Below are 16,178 nucleotides of genomic sequence, written 5' to 3'. Positions count from 1 at the left end.
TAGTAGTAGTAAAAAAAAAAAAACTTTTTGCGCTGCAGTGTAGTACCTGCTTAAGGCATATGCCTAAACTGAACATCACAGTTCATATGTGCTCCATGACCCAAGCACTAATGAAACTGAAGGAAAGCACAATGATGAATCTCTAGGATTTGAATTCACAGTCTGCCTTTATTTGTGTAACAGCTGGACTTCATATCTTACTTGACAATGAAATCTCATGGCGATAATGGGGAACACTGGACGTAACAGGTGTTTTTGCATAGCTCTCAAAATGTTATGGCAGTTGCGTAACATCAAGAACTACTGCATACCATCTTGGTCATAGATCTCAACAGCTTCTTCTCTCAAGAAACATGGACAAAGCTAAAAATAATGGGTAAAAGAAGGGACCTTAGCTCTCAAACTTCCATTTCCTAAACAAGAAACACCATCTTTCATAATGTGGAACAAATGGGCAAAATGTGGAACACTTACTAACAGCTTACTAACACCTTCAACAAGGAAGCTCACAGAATGGTTAAAATGGAACATTTTTACTTACAGAATAGTTATTTTAGTGAGCTAATATATTTTTTTATGCTGTATTTCAGTTAAAATGATCGTTAACACTGAATGAGAGACAGACCCTTTCAATGAGGAATATAAACTTTTTAAGACCCAAAATGAGAAATGTTCTTCATAGCGAGGTATTCTTGAGAGGTATTGTCATGGGCAAAGCCAAAAATAATGGGTTGGAAAAGGACAGAATTAGGGACAATTTCTTTTAAGCTATTACTTTAAAGTCACAAAAATGTTCACTTTTGTCATATTGGTAATTGTAACAGTTTTAGGTGACAAGAGAGAACATTGGAGTCACTCAGCATTTTGGATTTGCACTTACACACAAGGTCCATTATTCTCCACAATCACAGTTTCATTAAGATATGGTACATTGTTGACCATGCATCAAAAAAGCTTGCGCCTCTGTTGCATTCTAAACAAAATCTAAAACCCTCCCCTCCGATTCAATTTCTAGCTTCAGCCTTTCAAATTTTGCACTACAACTCCAGTGGAAGAAAAACTCACTTCAATCAATAATTCTTTGTGCAAATATATACATTCCCATTCTCTCTTTTTTCAAATTAATAATGATTTGTACTTAAACATACTAAGCCAGAGCAGTGTAATAAATCTTTTTGCTCGTATGTTGAAATTCAACTTTTTGTTGTACGCCAAATCATTTTTACAAGTACACTGAAATATATCTAACACTTATTGAGCTCTTGCCAACTACAATTCCAGGGCCATACCTCTCAACCTCTTAGCACAAGAAATTAGGACAAAACCAAAAATAATGGGAGGGCAAAGGCCCCAAAATAGGGACAGATTTTGAATATTGCTCTTATAAACTTAGAAGGTTGCTAGAATAACTGGTTTTGCATTGGTATGCATTTTCTGAAGGATGTGAAGCCTGAATTTCAAATGTCTTATTATTTCATTTCATAGGTATTTACTAGGCTAATGACCACAGGGGCCTTTTTTAAGCCTAACCATGCAACCTAAATCTCTGACAATTTCTGATACCCTTGATAAATGTAAGTAGGGGCTTGGGAGATGAAACATTTAGAAGCAGGGGCCTGGAAGATGAACCATTTACCTGTGTCCATTAGAGACACAGGTGCCAAACCAGGGATGACTTTCCTGTTCCCCATCCAATTGTCCAAGTTGCACTTGAATTGGGTTAGGTAGGAACTCTGCTTCACATGCATGGGGAGCCTGTTCCAGAGACGGGGTAGTCTCTTGGATACATACTTGTCTGTCTGGCAGGCCCTATTTATATCACAGGCAAGGTTTAAGTCTTTAGAACAAGTAATGCGGTGTTGTTTGTTTTGTGGCTATGCAGGAGGTCCATCAATGCAGGGTCTGACAATGCCCTGTATGCCAGGCATAAATCTCCCTTCAATAGCCTGTAGGAGACAAAATATAGGGATGGGATCTGGAGGCAGTCTGCATAGGACATTTTAGTTATGCCTTGTATTCTTTTAGTGAGAAACCTCTGTGGACGTTCCAATTGTTGGGTATGCCTGGTTAGGTACAAACCAAAGGGGCACTGTACTCAGTGACAGGTTTGATGAATGCTGAACACAGTGGAATAATGACTTCCTTGGACCTAGATGCCATAGCTTTGTTTATAATTTGTACAACATAGAATGAGTTCCTCACTACTGTAGACACGTGATAGTCAAAGGCTAGATTACTGTCTGTGTGTGTCCCTTAGTGACTTCAGTCCTCAGTAATCTGCCAGAAAACCACCACCATTACAAGGGCCAGACCAAAAATATGAGGCAAAAATCTGGACAGTCCGTGAAAATCTGGACAGCTGAGAGGTATGTGCACGGCATCCTCTCATGTGTTCACACTGTATCGCCTTACCAAACATCTGTACTCTCTACTATCGTGCTAAATATTTGTATTCACTTTCTGGCCACTGTGCCCAGGTCATGACTGAAATAATCCTGGAACCAGTACATTCACATGGTTAATGAATCAGGAGCTCTGGGATTCCAAAATGTCAGCACTTGCCAAAAACCAGAAAATATTTATTGTACCAAAATATACAGTTAGGTTAAGTTGTACTTGCAATATTGTATCAAACTAAGATTTTAAACAAAGAGTATATGGTTTTATAACTTACACGTAGTTATTTTGGGTTTTGCTGATGAATAGACTTGCACTGCATGTTGGTCTACATAGCATCCTGTTAAAGTGAAATCTGGAATTCTAAAGTGCAGCTGCAAAAAAAAAAAAAAAAAAAAAACAGGTAAGATAAGAAACAAAAACTTCACATTTCTCAAGGTCCAGTTCTATAAAGTTAGAACACTGGTCCTTGGAAAACAAATAATAATCAACTTACCGCCTTAATACACATCAAAAAACTTCCAAACTAAACAATACATCTCAAAAGTTTTTTTTTAATTTATTAAATTATTTTAATAACCAGGTAATACTAGTTACATGTGGCTCAAGAGCACTTACCTGGCTAAGTAACATTTTTAGTTACACAATATAAAAGTCAAAAGTAAAGGAATCAAGTCCATGACTACAAGTTGGAGCTTAGTAGCAGCTCACAGTCTTATCCTCTCTGCTACACTGACCGATGGACATTTATGATGTGACTAGAAACAAAAACTACTATGCTATGAATAATTGGAATGTGATCAAACAGAAGCCAGAACTACTTTGTATTAGTTACAACCATGACTCATTCAGCAGCACAATTACATTACGTTATACAACTCATCAAGGCCATTCTCAGCCTATTATTGTAATACTTTCAAAGAAAACCAAACAACTACAATAAAAACAAAAACACACCAAAAAACAAATAGAAGTGAGTGAGACTAGAAAAATAATTTACTAACTGCTTTCATCCTAAATACAGACTTTTTCAGAAAACACTTAATAAATTGTTAATTTCCCAGCTAGCCACAACTCTTGTGGTTGTTTTTAGTGTGCTTGTAATACTTTACCTGAACACTTATCTTCAGAAAATGTGTAGTGACTGCTTACAAAATAGGCAAAAAAAGCAGTAAATGTGTGACAAAATAAAACAAAGTATCTTGGTGTATTTACTGATTTTTCTCAAAATCTGGAACTCGGTGTACAGTGGTTTGTTCTTCATTCTAACCAACATCTCTCCACTGTGAACAGCTTAGCGAATGTTGGCAACAAAAATGAGGAAGTTCTAACCAAGGAGAAAAAATTAATCACAAAGTTTCATCTGCCAAAACTAAGCAGAACACTCCAGCATACTGCTGTGTAACTACTTCAAAGCTGCAGCATAGTTACAATACATCTTAAAGATGTCCTGTTCAAAAATTAACAGTAGGTATGCTCTGAACTAAAGCAGAGTAACTTGTTTTAACAAGATCATGAGTCGATAATAATGAGTAATCACATACAGCAGGGTCAAAAAAAGTGCTGCAAGATTACTAAGTTTTTCACATGAAACAAATATGAAGTTACATAGTGTGTGAACTCTTAAAATACAGTAGTCTGGTGCTAGAAGCTAACTGGTCTACTCACTCTGCATTCAGACTACCCAGTGTCTATACAGCAAGTTCATTTGTAGATGTGAAAGCAATCCTCCACTGTCCAAACAGCTTCTCCACAATCCCGATGCAATCCCATCTCATAGAAGAGATGTATATGCAAGGCCAAAGGCTACTCTGCAGGACCACCAATAGACTTTTTGATGACATACTTGAACTATTTCATTCTGCTCAACCAGAAAAAAGTAGATTTTGCACTGTGCAGACTAGAGGACCTCTGCCTCCCTCAGCTGACAAACATATATGTATGTGCGTGTGTATATATAAACCACTTAAAGAAATATATTTATATAAACCAGAAAGGTGACTGGAAAAAACTTTATTTTGTCAACACACTAAAGGGAGAAAAAGTGCCACAATTAAAAACCAGTAATTCACAAGGGTAGGCACTTAAAAGACCACCAATAAAATGGAAACCAGGAAAATACAAGTTTAATGTCCAAAACAAGGAGACACTACAACAACATTGACACTTAATGAATCACAGCATTTTCGTCAACATAGAGACTTCATCAGATGGACATTAGACTTTATTTTGTCTAGTACCTCAGCAACATACCTTTATAGACTTAAAAAGTACTTAAATTCTGAACCTTCCTTATATACAACTATAAAACCATTAAACACCCAACTGGAAGCTACAATGAGAGCTTAGTATTATGTTAGTTTTTCTTCATTCACATTGAGACAGAAAAGGACTGCATATTTAGCAAAAGAAGCAGGAATTTCTTTGATCATTTTAAATGAGTAGTTTGTGTGAACTAAAACTACTAATTTACACACAAGGATTGAAGGTTACATTTGTATGAGGTGTACTGCATATATATGCTATAATTTCCCATCTACCTGTTCAAAGACGGTTACAAATAATGGAGCCATCACTTATTAGGCCACAGTCTCAAATCTGTCAACTGTCCTGATTGTTGCTCACAATGTTGATGTGTTCCTCCAAAAATCTGTGATTATTCAGAACAGAGTGGTGGTTTACAGACAATAAACAATGATAGTCATTAAAAGTCACAATCTTTTTATTTTTTTACCTCAGAAAATGCATACTAATTATAAAGTTCTCTTATTCCATAAACCTTAAAGATCAGTATTACTAATATTTCAAAACTGCCCTTGATTTTGGATCATTGTCCCTATTATTTTTGTTTCTCTGCCTGATTTTGGAGATAAATGGTGGAGAGCTATGTGCAGACTAATTATTCTTCATGATCTTCTGGTAAGACATTTCTTCCTGCACACTTCATAGTCACACATTATCAGGTAAATACAGCTTATGTAACTTAACTTCTTCATGTGTGCTGTACAATACTTAGCATTACTAGATAATTGTTGATGCTATATCTACTAGAGTACTATACAAGACTATCCTGAATCACAGTGCAGTTCAGATACAACAGACTATATATTAGGCATCAATCTATTAGATGGCAGTCTATGCATACAAGTTTACTTATGTTTAAAATTCGGAATGCTGCAGTTCAACTAAGACATACTGTATACTCTTCACAGGTGTAATGGATTAGCACAAAAAGTACAGTTGTGTACCTACCATAAATGTAGATGTTTGAGTGTATTCACTGTTGCAGTCATTGCTCTTGGGTTATCCTGCTGGCAGGCTACCTGAAGTCGGCCAGAATTCCAAAGTCTAGGTCCAGCGTCGGTTGCTGTTGCCTCTTCCCTGACGTCAGTGTGCCTGGGGTATAAAAGATGCAGCCGACGCCATTTTCTTCAGTTTTTCTTGCCCCAGATGTCAGGTGCCACCAAAATGGTAGGCTAAAAAAAATTATGCCAATAATTATGCATGCAATACAATAAAAATTTCCTTCATCTACAAGCAAATACACCACATAGGTTGTATAAGATAGAGAAGTATAGGTAAGTCCCAGCAAAGAAAAGGGGGATGGTGGGTGGGTAACCTGGACTGCAACAGTGAAAACACTCGAACATCTACATTTATGGTAGGTACACAACTATACTATGTTCATCGTGTTTCACTGTTGCAGTCATTACTCTTGGGTTGAATCCCAAAGCTAAGGTTGGGTGGCTGGGCCTAAACAGGATTAGGAGAGGCTATAAGGCCTTGCAGAACTGCAGTGGCGAAGCCTGCTCTGGATTTACAGTAGAGAGTTAAATGGTAGTGCTTTGTAAAAGTGTGCACTGAACTCCAAGTTGCAGCCTCTAAAATGTCTTTGGTTGGTACTCCTCTGAGAAAGGCTGCTGAAGTGGCTGCTGCCCTGGTAGAATGAGGCCTAATGCCCTTGGGCACTGATTTGCCATGTTGTGAGTAGCAGAAACTAATGCAGTGGCCTATCCATTTTGAAATAGTCTGTTTTGAGATAGGCTTTCCATGAGATCCTGCAGCATATGCCACTAAAAGTTGCTCAGTTTTTCTGAAAGCTTTAGTTCTGTCCAAGTAAAAGCGTGGTTGTCTGTGTATGTCCAAGGAATGCAGAAGTCTCTCACCCTTATTCTGTGGGTTTGGATAAAAGGTAGGCAAATGAATGGTTTGGTTAAGGGCCACACTGGACACTACCTTAGGCATAAATGTTGGGTTCGTCCTTAGAGAAATTCTGTCTGGATGGAAAATGATGAAAGGTTCCACAGCCATGAGTGCCTGTAACTCTGAAACTTGTCTTGCAGAGGTTATTGCTAGGAGCAGAGCTGTTTTCCAAGATAAAAACTTTAAATCAGCTGTATTAGCTGGCTCAAAAGGCAGCAGTGTGAGTTTTTCCAAGACATAATTGAGGTCCCATGCAGGTATTGGGGCTCTCCTTGGAGGTCTTATATTTTTGGCCCCTCTGAGGTACTGCCTTAGCAATGGATGGGGAAAAATAGGAGGTTCCGTATTGTAATGAGCTGAAATGGCAGAGGCACGAATTTTAATTGATGAAAAGGATAGACCTTTGTCCAGCATCTCAGTTAGGTATTGTAAAATCTGAGGAATATTTGGTACAGATGTGTCAATTCCTTGTGCCTGGTTCCAAGCACAGAATCTTTTCCATTTTTCTGCATAAGATTTTCTGGTACTGGGCCTCCTGGCCTCCAAAATAACATCCATCACTGCTTTAGAGAGAGGTGTGCTTTGAATGGTTACATTATCCGCCATGCTGCCAGATTTAGGGTCCTGAGTTGGCTGTGCAAAATCTGACTGTTTCGCTGGGTCAGTAAGTGAGGAATTAGAGGCAATGTCCAGGCTGGCCCTTGAGACAAGCTTTTTAGGATTGGGTACCAGTCCTGGCGTGGCCAGTCTGGGGCAATCAGAATCATTCCTGGCTTTTCTTGTCTGACCTTTAGGAGTACCTTGGGGAGGAGAGGCAGAGGAGGAAAGGCATATACTGTTAGACTTTTCCAGCTGAAGGACAGAGCATCCACTTTCCATGCTTGCTTGTGATAAGTCCTTGTGCAGAATTTCTGTAGTTGGCAGTTGTGAGGGGAGGCAAATAGATCTATGTCTGGGCATCCCCATTCCTTTGTTATCAGGCTGAAGACTTGTGGATCCAGTTTCCACTCGTGGGGATCCGTAAGGTTTCTGCTTAGTTCGTCTGGCAGAGTATTGTTTTTCCTGGCACGAATTGTGCTTGCAGGTGTACTTGATAAGTCAGTGCCGTGTCCCACAAAGTCATGGCTTGTCTGCAGAGGGGGTAGGAATGTGTGCCTCCCTGCTTGTTTATGTACCACATGACTGTAGTATTGTCCGTCCTTATCAGAAGTTGTCCTGGATGGAGCCGATCCTTGAAAGCTGTCAGGGCATTCTGAACAGCTAGCATCTCTTTTTGATTGATATGTAGATGCATTTGGCTTGTGGACCATGTGCCCTGAATACATTTTCCCGCTATGTGTGCTCCCCAGGCATAATCTGATGCATCTGTTGTTACTGACTGCCTGGCTGTGGGTACAGTGAATGGCTGTCCCTTGTTGAGGTGACAGGCATGTGCCCACCATCAAAACTCCTGTTGCAGGCAAAGAATGAGGGTAATTAATGCTTCCAGGCTTTGACAATGTTTTTAGGTACCACTGAAGTTTCCTCATATGCAGTCTGGCATATGGAATTAGCAGAATGCAGGATGCCATGAAGCCCAAAGCCTGCAGAATTTTTCTTGCAGATAACTGGGTCTTTGTTGCCAACATTTTGAAGTAAGAAGTTAGTTGCCTTTGTTTGTCTGACATGAGATAAGCCATCTGGGCAGTTGTATTTAAGCTTCCACCCAGGAATATTATCTGTTGAGAGGGTACTAGTTTTGATTTATTTTCGTTTACTGTGTACCCTAGGCAAATTAATAATCTTTTTACGAACGCCAGATGCTTTAGTAGAGTGTCCTTGTTCTCTGCTTGTATAAGGCAGTCGTCCAAGTAAGGATAAATTTGAATTCCTCTTTGTCTGCAAAATACAATTACTGGTGCCAGGCATTTTGTGAAGACCCTGGGTGCAGTAGATAAGCCAAAGGGCAATGCAGAGAATTGGTAGCTCATTGAGCCAGTTATGAATCTGAGGTATCTTCTGCAAGATTGTCTGATTGGTATATGCAGGTATGCCTCTTTTAGGTCCAAAGTTACAAGCCAAGCCTTCTTGCCCAGCATGGGCAGAAGCTGCTGCAGAGTTAACATTTTGAATTTTGGAACGTCCAGAAATGTGTTTAGAAAAGACAGGTCCAGTATTGGTCTCCAGGCTTTGTCCTTTCTGGGAACCAAGAAAAGTCTTGAGTAAAATCCTTGTCCCTGCTCTTGTTGTGGTACTTGCTGAATGGCCCTCGTGCATAAGGGACGAAAATTTGTTTTTGTGCCTCTGCCCATTGATTGTGTGGCAGGTTTGGCATACCTTTTGCCTTTGGCAGGGTGTGAAAGTGGAACCTGTAGCCCTGGGACACTATATTCAATACCCATTTGTCCTGGGTGATCATGTGCCAATTTTGAGAGAAAAGTGCTAGTTTTCCCCCTAAGGGGGCTGCAAGAAGATAAGTGCTTGGTGCTGGCAGAGGCAAGTCATTGGAACTGTTTCCTGTATGGCTGTGCTTTATTTTCTCCACCTTTGGAGGTAGAAGCGCCCCACTGTTTAGGCCTGTATGAGCCCTGGGGCTGGGATCTGCCTCTGGGATGTCTGTATCTGCCTCTTTGTGGCCTGTCCGACACTGGAAAGGACCAGTTCTTTGTAGGCCAGTTCCTGCTAAATTTTGGTGGCTGAACCTGTAAGAAATCTTTTACTGTTTGCATAGATCCTCCATTTTCTTAAAACTTCCTCTGCTTTAACACCAAATAAAGTATCATGCTGTAATGGAGCATCTAATAATTTTGCTTTAACATGATCAGGCAAATTTTGTTCCTTTAACCACGCATGCCTCCTAATGACAGAACCCATAACTGTGGCCCTGCAGGAGGCCTCCAGAGAATCAAAATCACATTGCAATGTATGCTTTCCCACTTGTTCAGTTGCATGCAATAAATCCTGTATTTCCTTATTTTCTGTACAATCAGAATTAGTCAACATTTTCTGTTTTAACAGTGACATTAAGTATTGCTGATATTTAATCATATGAAATTGACAATTTAAAGCTCTCACAGCCAAAGTAGCAGAAGTGTAAACATTTTTCCCCCCATCTGTCTAGTGCCCTTAAATCCCTGTCAGAAAGGACAGGGTTTTTTGCAGTAGCGGCCTTAACCCCCTTGGGACCCTGAGAAATAGTTTCTGGGTCAGCAGCAGGGTTTTTATAAAGAAACTTATGTGAATCTGGAACCCTGTAATATCTGTCTGGTTTAACAGGAGCTGGAGGTAAGGAGTCTGGAGAAAGGCCAGACTCTGGAAATACATCATCTACAATGTCTAGCACAGGGGGAATAGCAAGAGGCCTGTGCTGAGGAAGTAAAAGAAAATCTCTAAGCCTTTTCTTTGATTCTGAGTAATCTTGGCTCTCCCAGTGGAAGTGCTCCCTCATGGTATGCAGGGTTTCCTCAAAAGAAAAATCCTCAGGAGGAGATGCTGAAGGAATGGATTCTTCAGCATCAGAATCCTCATAGGGAGGAAGAGAGTATTCCTGTACAGAAGAGGAGTCAGAGGAAATGGAAACCTGATCTGAAGAGTCAAAGTCTGTCTCTTGCCTAGGCCTCTTGTCAGGAGGGGGATTGGAACCCCTGATCAAGGTAATAAGGTCTTCGGCCATTCTGAGCATCTGTTTCTTAGGCATGGAAGTCCGTCCTGGAGAATGCTGTACTTGTTTCTTTGTCTTTAAAGCTGCTGTAGTCTTTGCTTTTGAAGCTGAAGTAGACTTTACGTATAGCTGTGTAGGTCTGAAAACACCCTCAGAAGCCGATGCCTGCTCAGCGGCTCTGGACCCATCTGAGGGAATGATTTCCGAGTGTCCAATACCTTGAGTATCCAGAGGCCTAGCTGGCTCCACGTGGGAGTCATCAGCGGCCTGTGGCTCTGAGGTAGCGGGTGTCAGGGGCTGCGAAAGCATCTCACTGAGAACCGGTGACTGGCTTAGCGGAAGCCTCGTCATCGGTTTTGGATCTCGGATGCCTGTCCTTCTCCTTTTCCTTGCGTTTTTTAGAAACTCCGGTCGGCTGTTCTGACGGCATTATATAATTGAATTTTCAGCCAAAGTAATGATAAGAAAAATCAAACTGACGCTTAATAGTGCGTTTGTTGAATCTAGCACAAAACCGACAGCTAGTAACGTTATGATCAGGGCCTAGGCAAGGAATACAGTAAGAATGATAATCCTTATGAGGTATTTGCTTTCCACAAGAAATACAATTGTTAACTTTTTCTGACATCAGTCTGGAGCAAGAAAAAAGTTTCCCCAACGGGGTACTTAACTTTAATGAAGACTTTGGATCTGAAATTGGTCTGTGAAAATCTCAGGAGTCGGACGACCAGCACTTGCAAACTGTTTTTGCTTCGGGCACCGCACGGCAAGAAAGACTGAAGAAAATGGCGTCAGCTGCATCTTTTATACCCCTGGCACACTGACGTCAGGGAAGAGGCGACAGCAACCGACGCCGGACCTAGACTTTGGAATTCCGGCTGACTGTGGGTAGCCTGCCAGCAGGATAACCCAATAGTAATGACTGCAACAGTGAAACACGATTGGACACAAAGCAAGCCTCCCCTAACTTTCACCAAGATCTCCCCTCAGTTTATGCCATTGACCAAGAAGGTCAAGGTGCTAGGAGGCAAATGTCCATTCGTTAAACATCACAGCCATTACACACAATTGCCCTTGTCTACCCTGCAAACTCCTGTGCAGACACAGGACTCTCAACATGATCCTGTAGTTACACCTTTACACACATTATTATTCCCTAAAACAAGACACAGTTTGAAAGGGTACTTGGAAGAAGTTTCTGTCAAATACCTCTCTATAGGAGAGTGGAGCCCACCTATGCACTTTGATGTTTCACTCCTTCCTCCCACCAACCCTACCTAAGTTAGATGTCTCTGTGTTAAATCTCAGTCCAGGAATAATCATCATGTCATCTCCTAAACACTACAATGATTCAGTCACAGTAAGCCTCACATGTCTCCTGTTACTGTACATATGCCCCATTTCTTCTTGATACACCAAGTAGTCAATCACCCTAATGCATTCACACTGACCCACAACAAGGACATTTTTTTTTTATTCTCTCATAGACTGAAAAGCCTCAGAACTACCTATTAGATGATATCACATTATACAAAACCAAAGTATTTGCATTATTTCATTAGAAATACCTAAAATAGTCTAAATCAGTTGTGCACAATGTCCAGCCCTCAACGCAACACCATCCGGCCCCCAGACAGTAACCAAAAATTTTTAAAAAAGTGAAAAAATGCTATGACTTACTGCAGTCATGCAAACTTTCCAGCACGTGCTTACTTATCTAATTGACTGCAGTTGTGCACACCTCTAATTTTAGCTGCGGAGGTAACTATTCTTTGTTGTTTATAACTTGTAGTCTGTAAACAGTAATAACTTTCTGCAAGAGTTTGTAATAAGTCATGGCTGCAAGCCAGAATAAAGTTAAATGCAAAGTTGATGTAGAAAACAGGCAATTTCATGACTGCTGTCTTAAGTAAAAATGCCAGTCACCTGTACCTATTGTTAACTCGTAGCAACTTACTATGTTTTCAGGTGGCCCACAAATGCATTAAGAATTTGTGTAGTGGCCCTCCAAACGAAAAGGTTGTGCACCACTGGTCTAAATGATATTCTACAAAAATCTCTCTTATCCTTTTAATATATAATAAGAGTCTCACTTGTAGTAAAGGACCCCAAATCCAAGACCAACCTTTTCCCCTTTCCACACAGCCAATCAGCAGCTTGTCCCAGTGTCCCCATCCAATGTTGGGCCCATCTACCCCTCCTAATCCCCCCCACACTTGCTTCACCAGGGTTGAGGCCAATGAAAATCATTAGGGTGGCCCAGGATCACATGTCAATCTTGCTGCCTTGGGGGAACACAACCTATCCTCATTCCTCCCTGCATTCATCCATTGTGTCTGAGGGCTACACTACTCTAAGGACCACACTTCCTCACATGTAATTCCTAGATGAACACCCCCCCAAGAAAAATTTGCACAATTTGCTACAAATAACAGTCAACAGTAAAAGTTGATGTTACACACTAAGCATTGTTTGCAAAGGAGTGAGCCCCTCATATGTGTGGAGGGGCTGTATAACATACTATCACAAATTATATATTTGGATGTATAGACAATAGATTCATAGGTGTTTATAGATACATACTACCTTTGATATTGCTGAATCTTGGAGAAAAGGGAATACTAGAAGATGAAGCAATTTGGGACTTGGTACATACAGTCCTCTAATTACACTTAAATTTTCACAGTTCCAAGGATCGCACTTACAGTGCTCGAACTTAAAAAGAGAAGCTCTGATATTTGTAGGTTTCTATGTATGGTTACAATCACATCCCTAGCTATCGATAACCTCTCCTCCAAATAGCTTGACCTCAAACAGAATTCCCTGCAGCTATTCTAAAAAAAAAAAAAAAGATCAACCACAGAATCATATGTGGCCAAAATTGTGAAATTATTCCCCTTAGGAAGGGGGCTGATCAGTGGCAACATCATAATATAGGCCAAATGCTTTAACTTTCCAGTTTACAAGGATGTACTTGAAAGGTGAATCCATAAACAGCTACTCATCTTCTACAAAGGAAGCACCTGTACTCACACATACAGCACAGATTTTGTTCAGGGCATAGCAGTGAATCAGTACTAATAGCATCCAAGTATTATGTCCACAATAAGCTGGCAATAACAGTGAAATAATGTAATCTCACTTTCTGAAGTACTCTAAGGCACTGGATACTGTCTCAGCATCCCATCTTTCTCTCCTATCTTTCTAACCTTGGCCTAATTCACCCCACTATTCAATGATACAACAGCTACCACTGTAGCAGAACAGAGTCTTTCCTTTGCACCAAAATGATTTCTAAAGTAGATCACATCCCGGATGGACTACCTCATATTTCAGTATCAAACCTGCTACTATTCAAGATCTTTGTAATAACAGGCACATGCAGCCTACCATCCAGCTAATATAATTCAGTACCCTGACAATTCTGCACTTATAAGACTAGCCTGTAACAATCACTCAGCAGCACAGAACAACTGATGATCATCAATTGTTCTGTGATGTTGAGCAAACAGAAGGACTGATGAACATCTTTGGCATTCTTTGTAATGCTAATAAAGCAAAAAGAATTCTATTTTCCAATTCTCTATAAAATTCCACCCCCAAAGATACACTTAACATGCCCCAAGCATATGGACTCAACAGTGAAATAGCTGAAAATTCCAAGCTATTTCAGGAAGTTATCAATCAGCATCTGAAGGTTGAGAAAAACACATCCATCCAAAAAAAGTGTTCAAAAACAAATATGAAATTAGGGCTATTTTACACAATTAAATCTTATCTAACCAAGTACACTCAAAATACTATTGGCTGCTGCTTCCACAATGTCACCTATCTATACATCCAGTCATCTATTGAGCTATACTTTTAGCAAATTAAAACAACTTTCCAAAGACTATTTATCTACCACAGAGGTCTGGCTGTCTGACACATAGCTGCGCCTTAACCCTAAAAACTGATACTGTTGACCCCAAAGCATTCAAATGGCTACAAAAATAATTTCAAAATCACTTCCTGTAACACCAACACAGACCTAGTAAGTCAAACTAAGCTTCTAGGAGTCACTACTGATGAAAGCTTAAAATTTGATAATCACCTAAAACAAACAAAAACATCCACCAAAAGGCAGGTGCACTCAATATGCTCAAACTATACTTCACAGATAATGCCAGAAAAAGTACTGATTAATCTTTTCTCATCTCTACACTACTTTATGCTGCCACCATTGTGATTAATCTACAATCTAGTCATTTCTCCTCTTGGAACAGTGTTATAATAAAGTGGCAACATTGTTGGCAATCATCATTATAGGACACATCACTGCTGGCTTTAAAAAATACTTCAGTTGTTAGAACTAAGGCATTACCTTACACTTTCCCATTTCCCATAACTCATCTATTATCCAGACAAATGCCCTAGTTTGAAAAATATTCTCCAACTTTACGACCCAAGTAAGCAGCTGGAATCCCTTGATAAAATGTTATTATCCATTACAAAACCAAAGAACACAGCTGGAGAATCTCTCTCTCGCCTCTTAATACTAATCCTTCACTTCCTCAATTACTCTTTCTCCAAAGTTCTTTTCTAAGTATACATGATTCACAGCTCTTTAGATGCTGCTGCTTTTAATTAAAGGTACTCTGTTTAAATGTTATATATTTGTTGACGACTTGTATACCTCTATCTACTATGTTCTTTATGTAATGCTTTTTTCAGAGGTTTTAAATTTTGTATATTTACTGATTACTTGTTCCTGTTTACTATTTTCTTTATGTAATGTTGGAATTTTTCTGTATCCTTTCAACCTGCACCTTCACTAAAAAAGGGAAGCTTTATGCCCAGTCAGACTATCCCAGTAAACAAATGCAATAACTAAATAAATAAATGAATAAATACATTTTCATAAATCTGCACAGCACCCACCTCACCAAATCTGAATGAGCTTCATAACTGCCTTGCCCTTAGCTTGGCTGAATTAGTTAGTGAGGAAAAGGGAAAATTACCTGATCCGTACTGTACCCCGATCTCCATTCAAAACGTCAAGTTTATATTAGTAAATGTATACACACTTTCTGTTCGGCATTACAACAGCTTAGAAACCACACATTCGACCAACCTATAATCAATTGTGTGTCTCTTAGAATTTTGGTAGCAAACCATCTGAAAGATTTAGTTCTGTTAAGATAGAACCAGAGTTGTCTATGGACATCCAGGGTATGAAGTATCCTTTATCCCTCATTTGTAGGTTAAGAAAAGAAAACAGGGAGATGAATAGTTTGGCTTAAAGTAAACTCAGATACTACTTTATGCAAAAAAGAAGGATTAGTTCTAAAAAAAAACACTGTCCCCTAAGGAAAATGAGGTATGGTTGTCTCACCTTAAAAGCTTGCAACTCAGATACTCTTCTTGCAGAGGTCAGAACAATCAGTAAAATGGTTTTCTATGTTACAAACCTCAAGTCATCCAGAGTAGCTGGTTAAAATGGAGCAAATATTAGCTTCACTAAAACAAAATTAAGATTTCAAGGAGGGGCTACCAGTTTTCTTGTAAGCCTCTTATGCAAAACCCCTTTCAAGAAGATTTTGACACAAGACTACATTGAAAGAGGAGGATCCATGGTCAGACATGCTGAAATAGCCATTAAATGAACCTTGATAGAGAAATAAGAATGGCCACATGATAGTAACTCACATAAATACTGTAAAACCAGAGAACAACTAGCCCTGAATGGGTGCTGGTTATATTGTTGGCATCAACTAGAAAACCTTTTCCATTTTGCTAATATATCATTTTCTAGTCGCAGGCTTTCTTGCTTCCATTAGTACCTGCTACAGGTCCTCGGTAAACAGGTGCTTAAAAAGCATCAAGACCCTATCATCCAGGCAGTCAATTGAAGCAAGTAGATCTACTCTGTGAGGAAACTTGTGGCAATTGCCCCTGG

At 39.7% G+C, this 16,178-nt stretch overlaps 1 protein-coding gene across 3 annotated transcripts in view; it reads right to left on the bottom strand.

Annotated features, from left to right (window-relative positions):
• Nucleotides 1–16,178, bottom strand: part of AP5M1 (adaptor related protein complex 5 subunit mu 1) — an 857,482-nt gene that overhangs the window by 20,836 nt on the left and 820,468 nt on the right. For all 3 annotated transcript variants that reach the window (XM_044074440.1, XM_044074442.1, XM_044074441.1), the window contains one exon: nt 2,675–2,771. In XM_044074440.1, the coding sequence (XP_043930375.1) occupies nt 2,675–2,771 (97 nt within the window). The remainder of the gene's footprint in view (nt 1–2,674; nt 2,772–16,178) is intronic.

The sequence above is a fragment of the Protopterus annectens genome, chromosome 6.part0 (assembly GCF_019279795.1).
Source record: "Protopterus annectens isolate FY-2018-M chromosome 6.part0, PAN1.0, whole genome shotgun sequence".
Lineage (NCBI taxonomy): Eukaryota > Metazoa > Chordata > Ceratodontiformes > Protopteridae > Protopterus > Protopterus annectens.
This window is presented reverse-complemented; position numbering and strand designations above follow the sequence as displayed.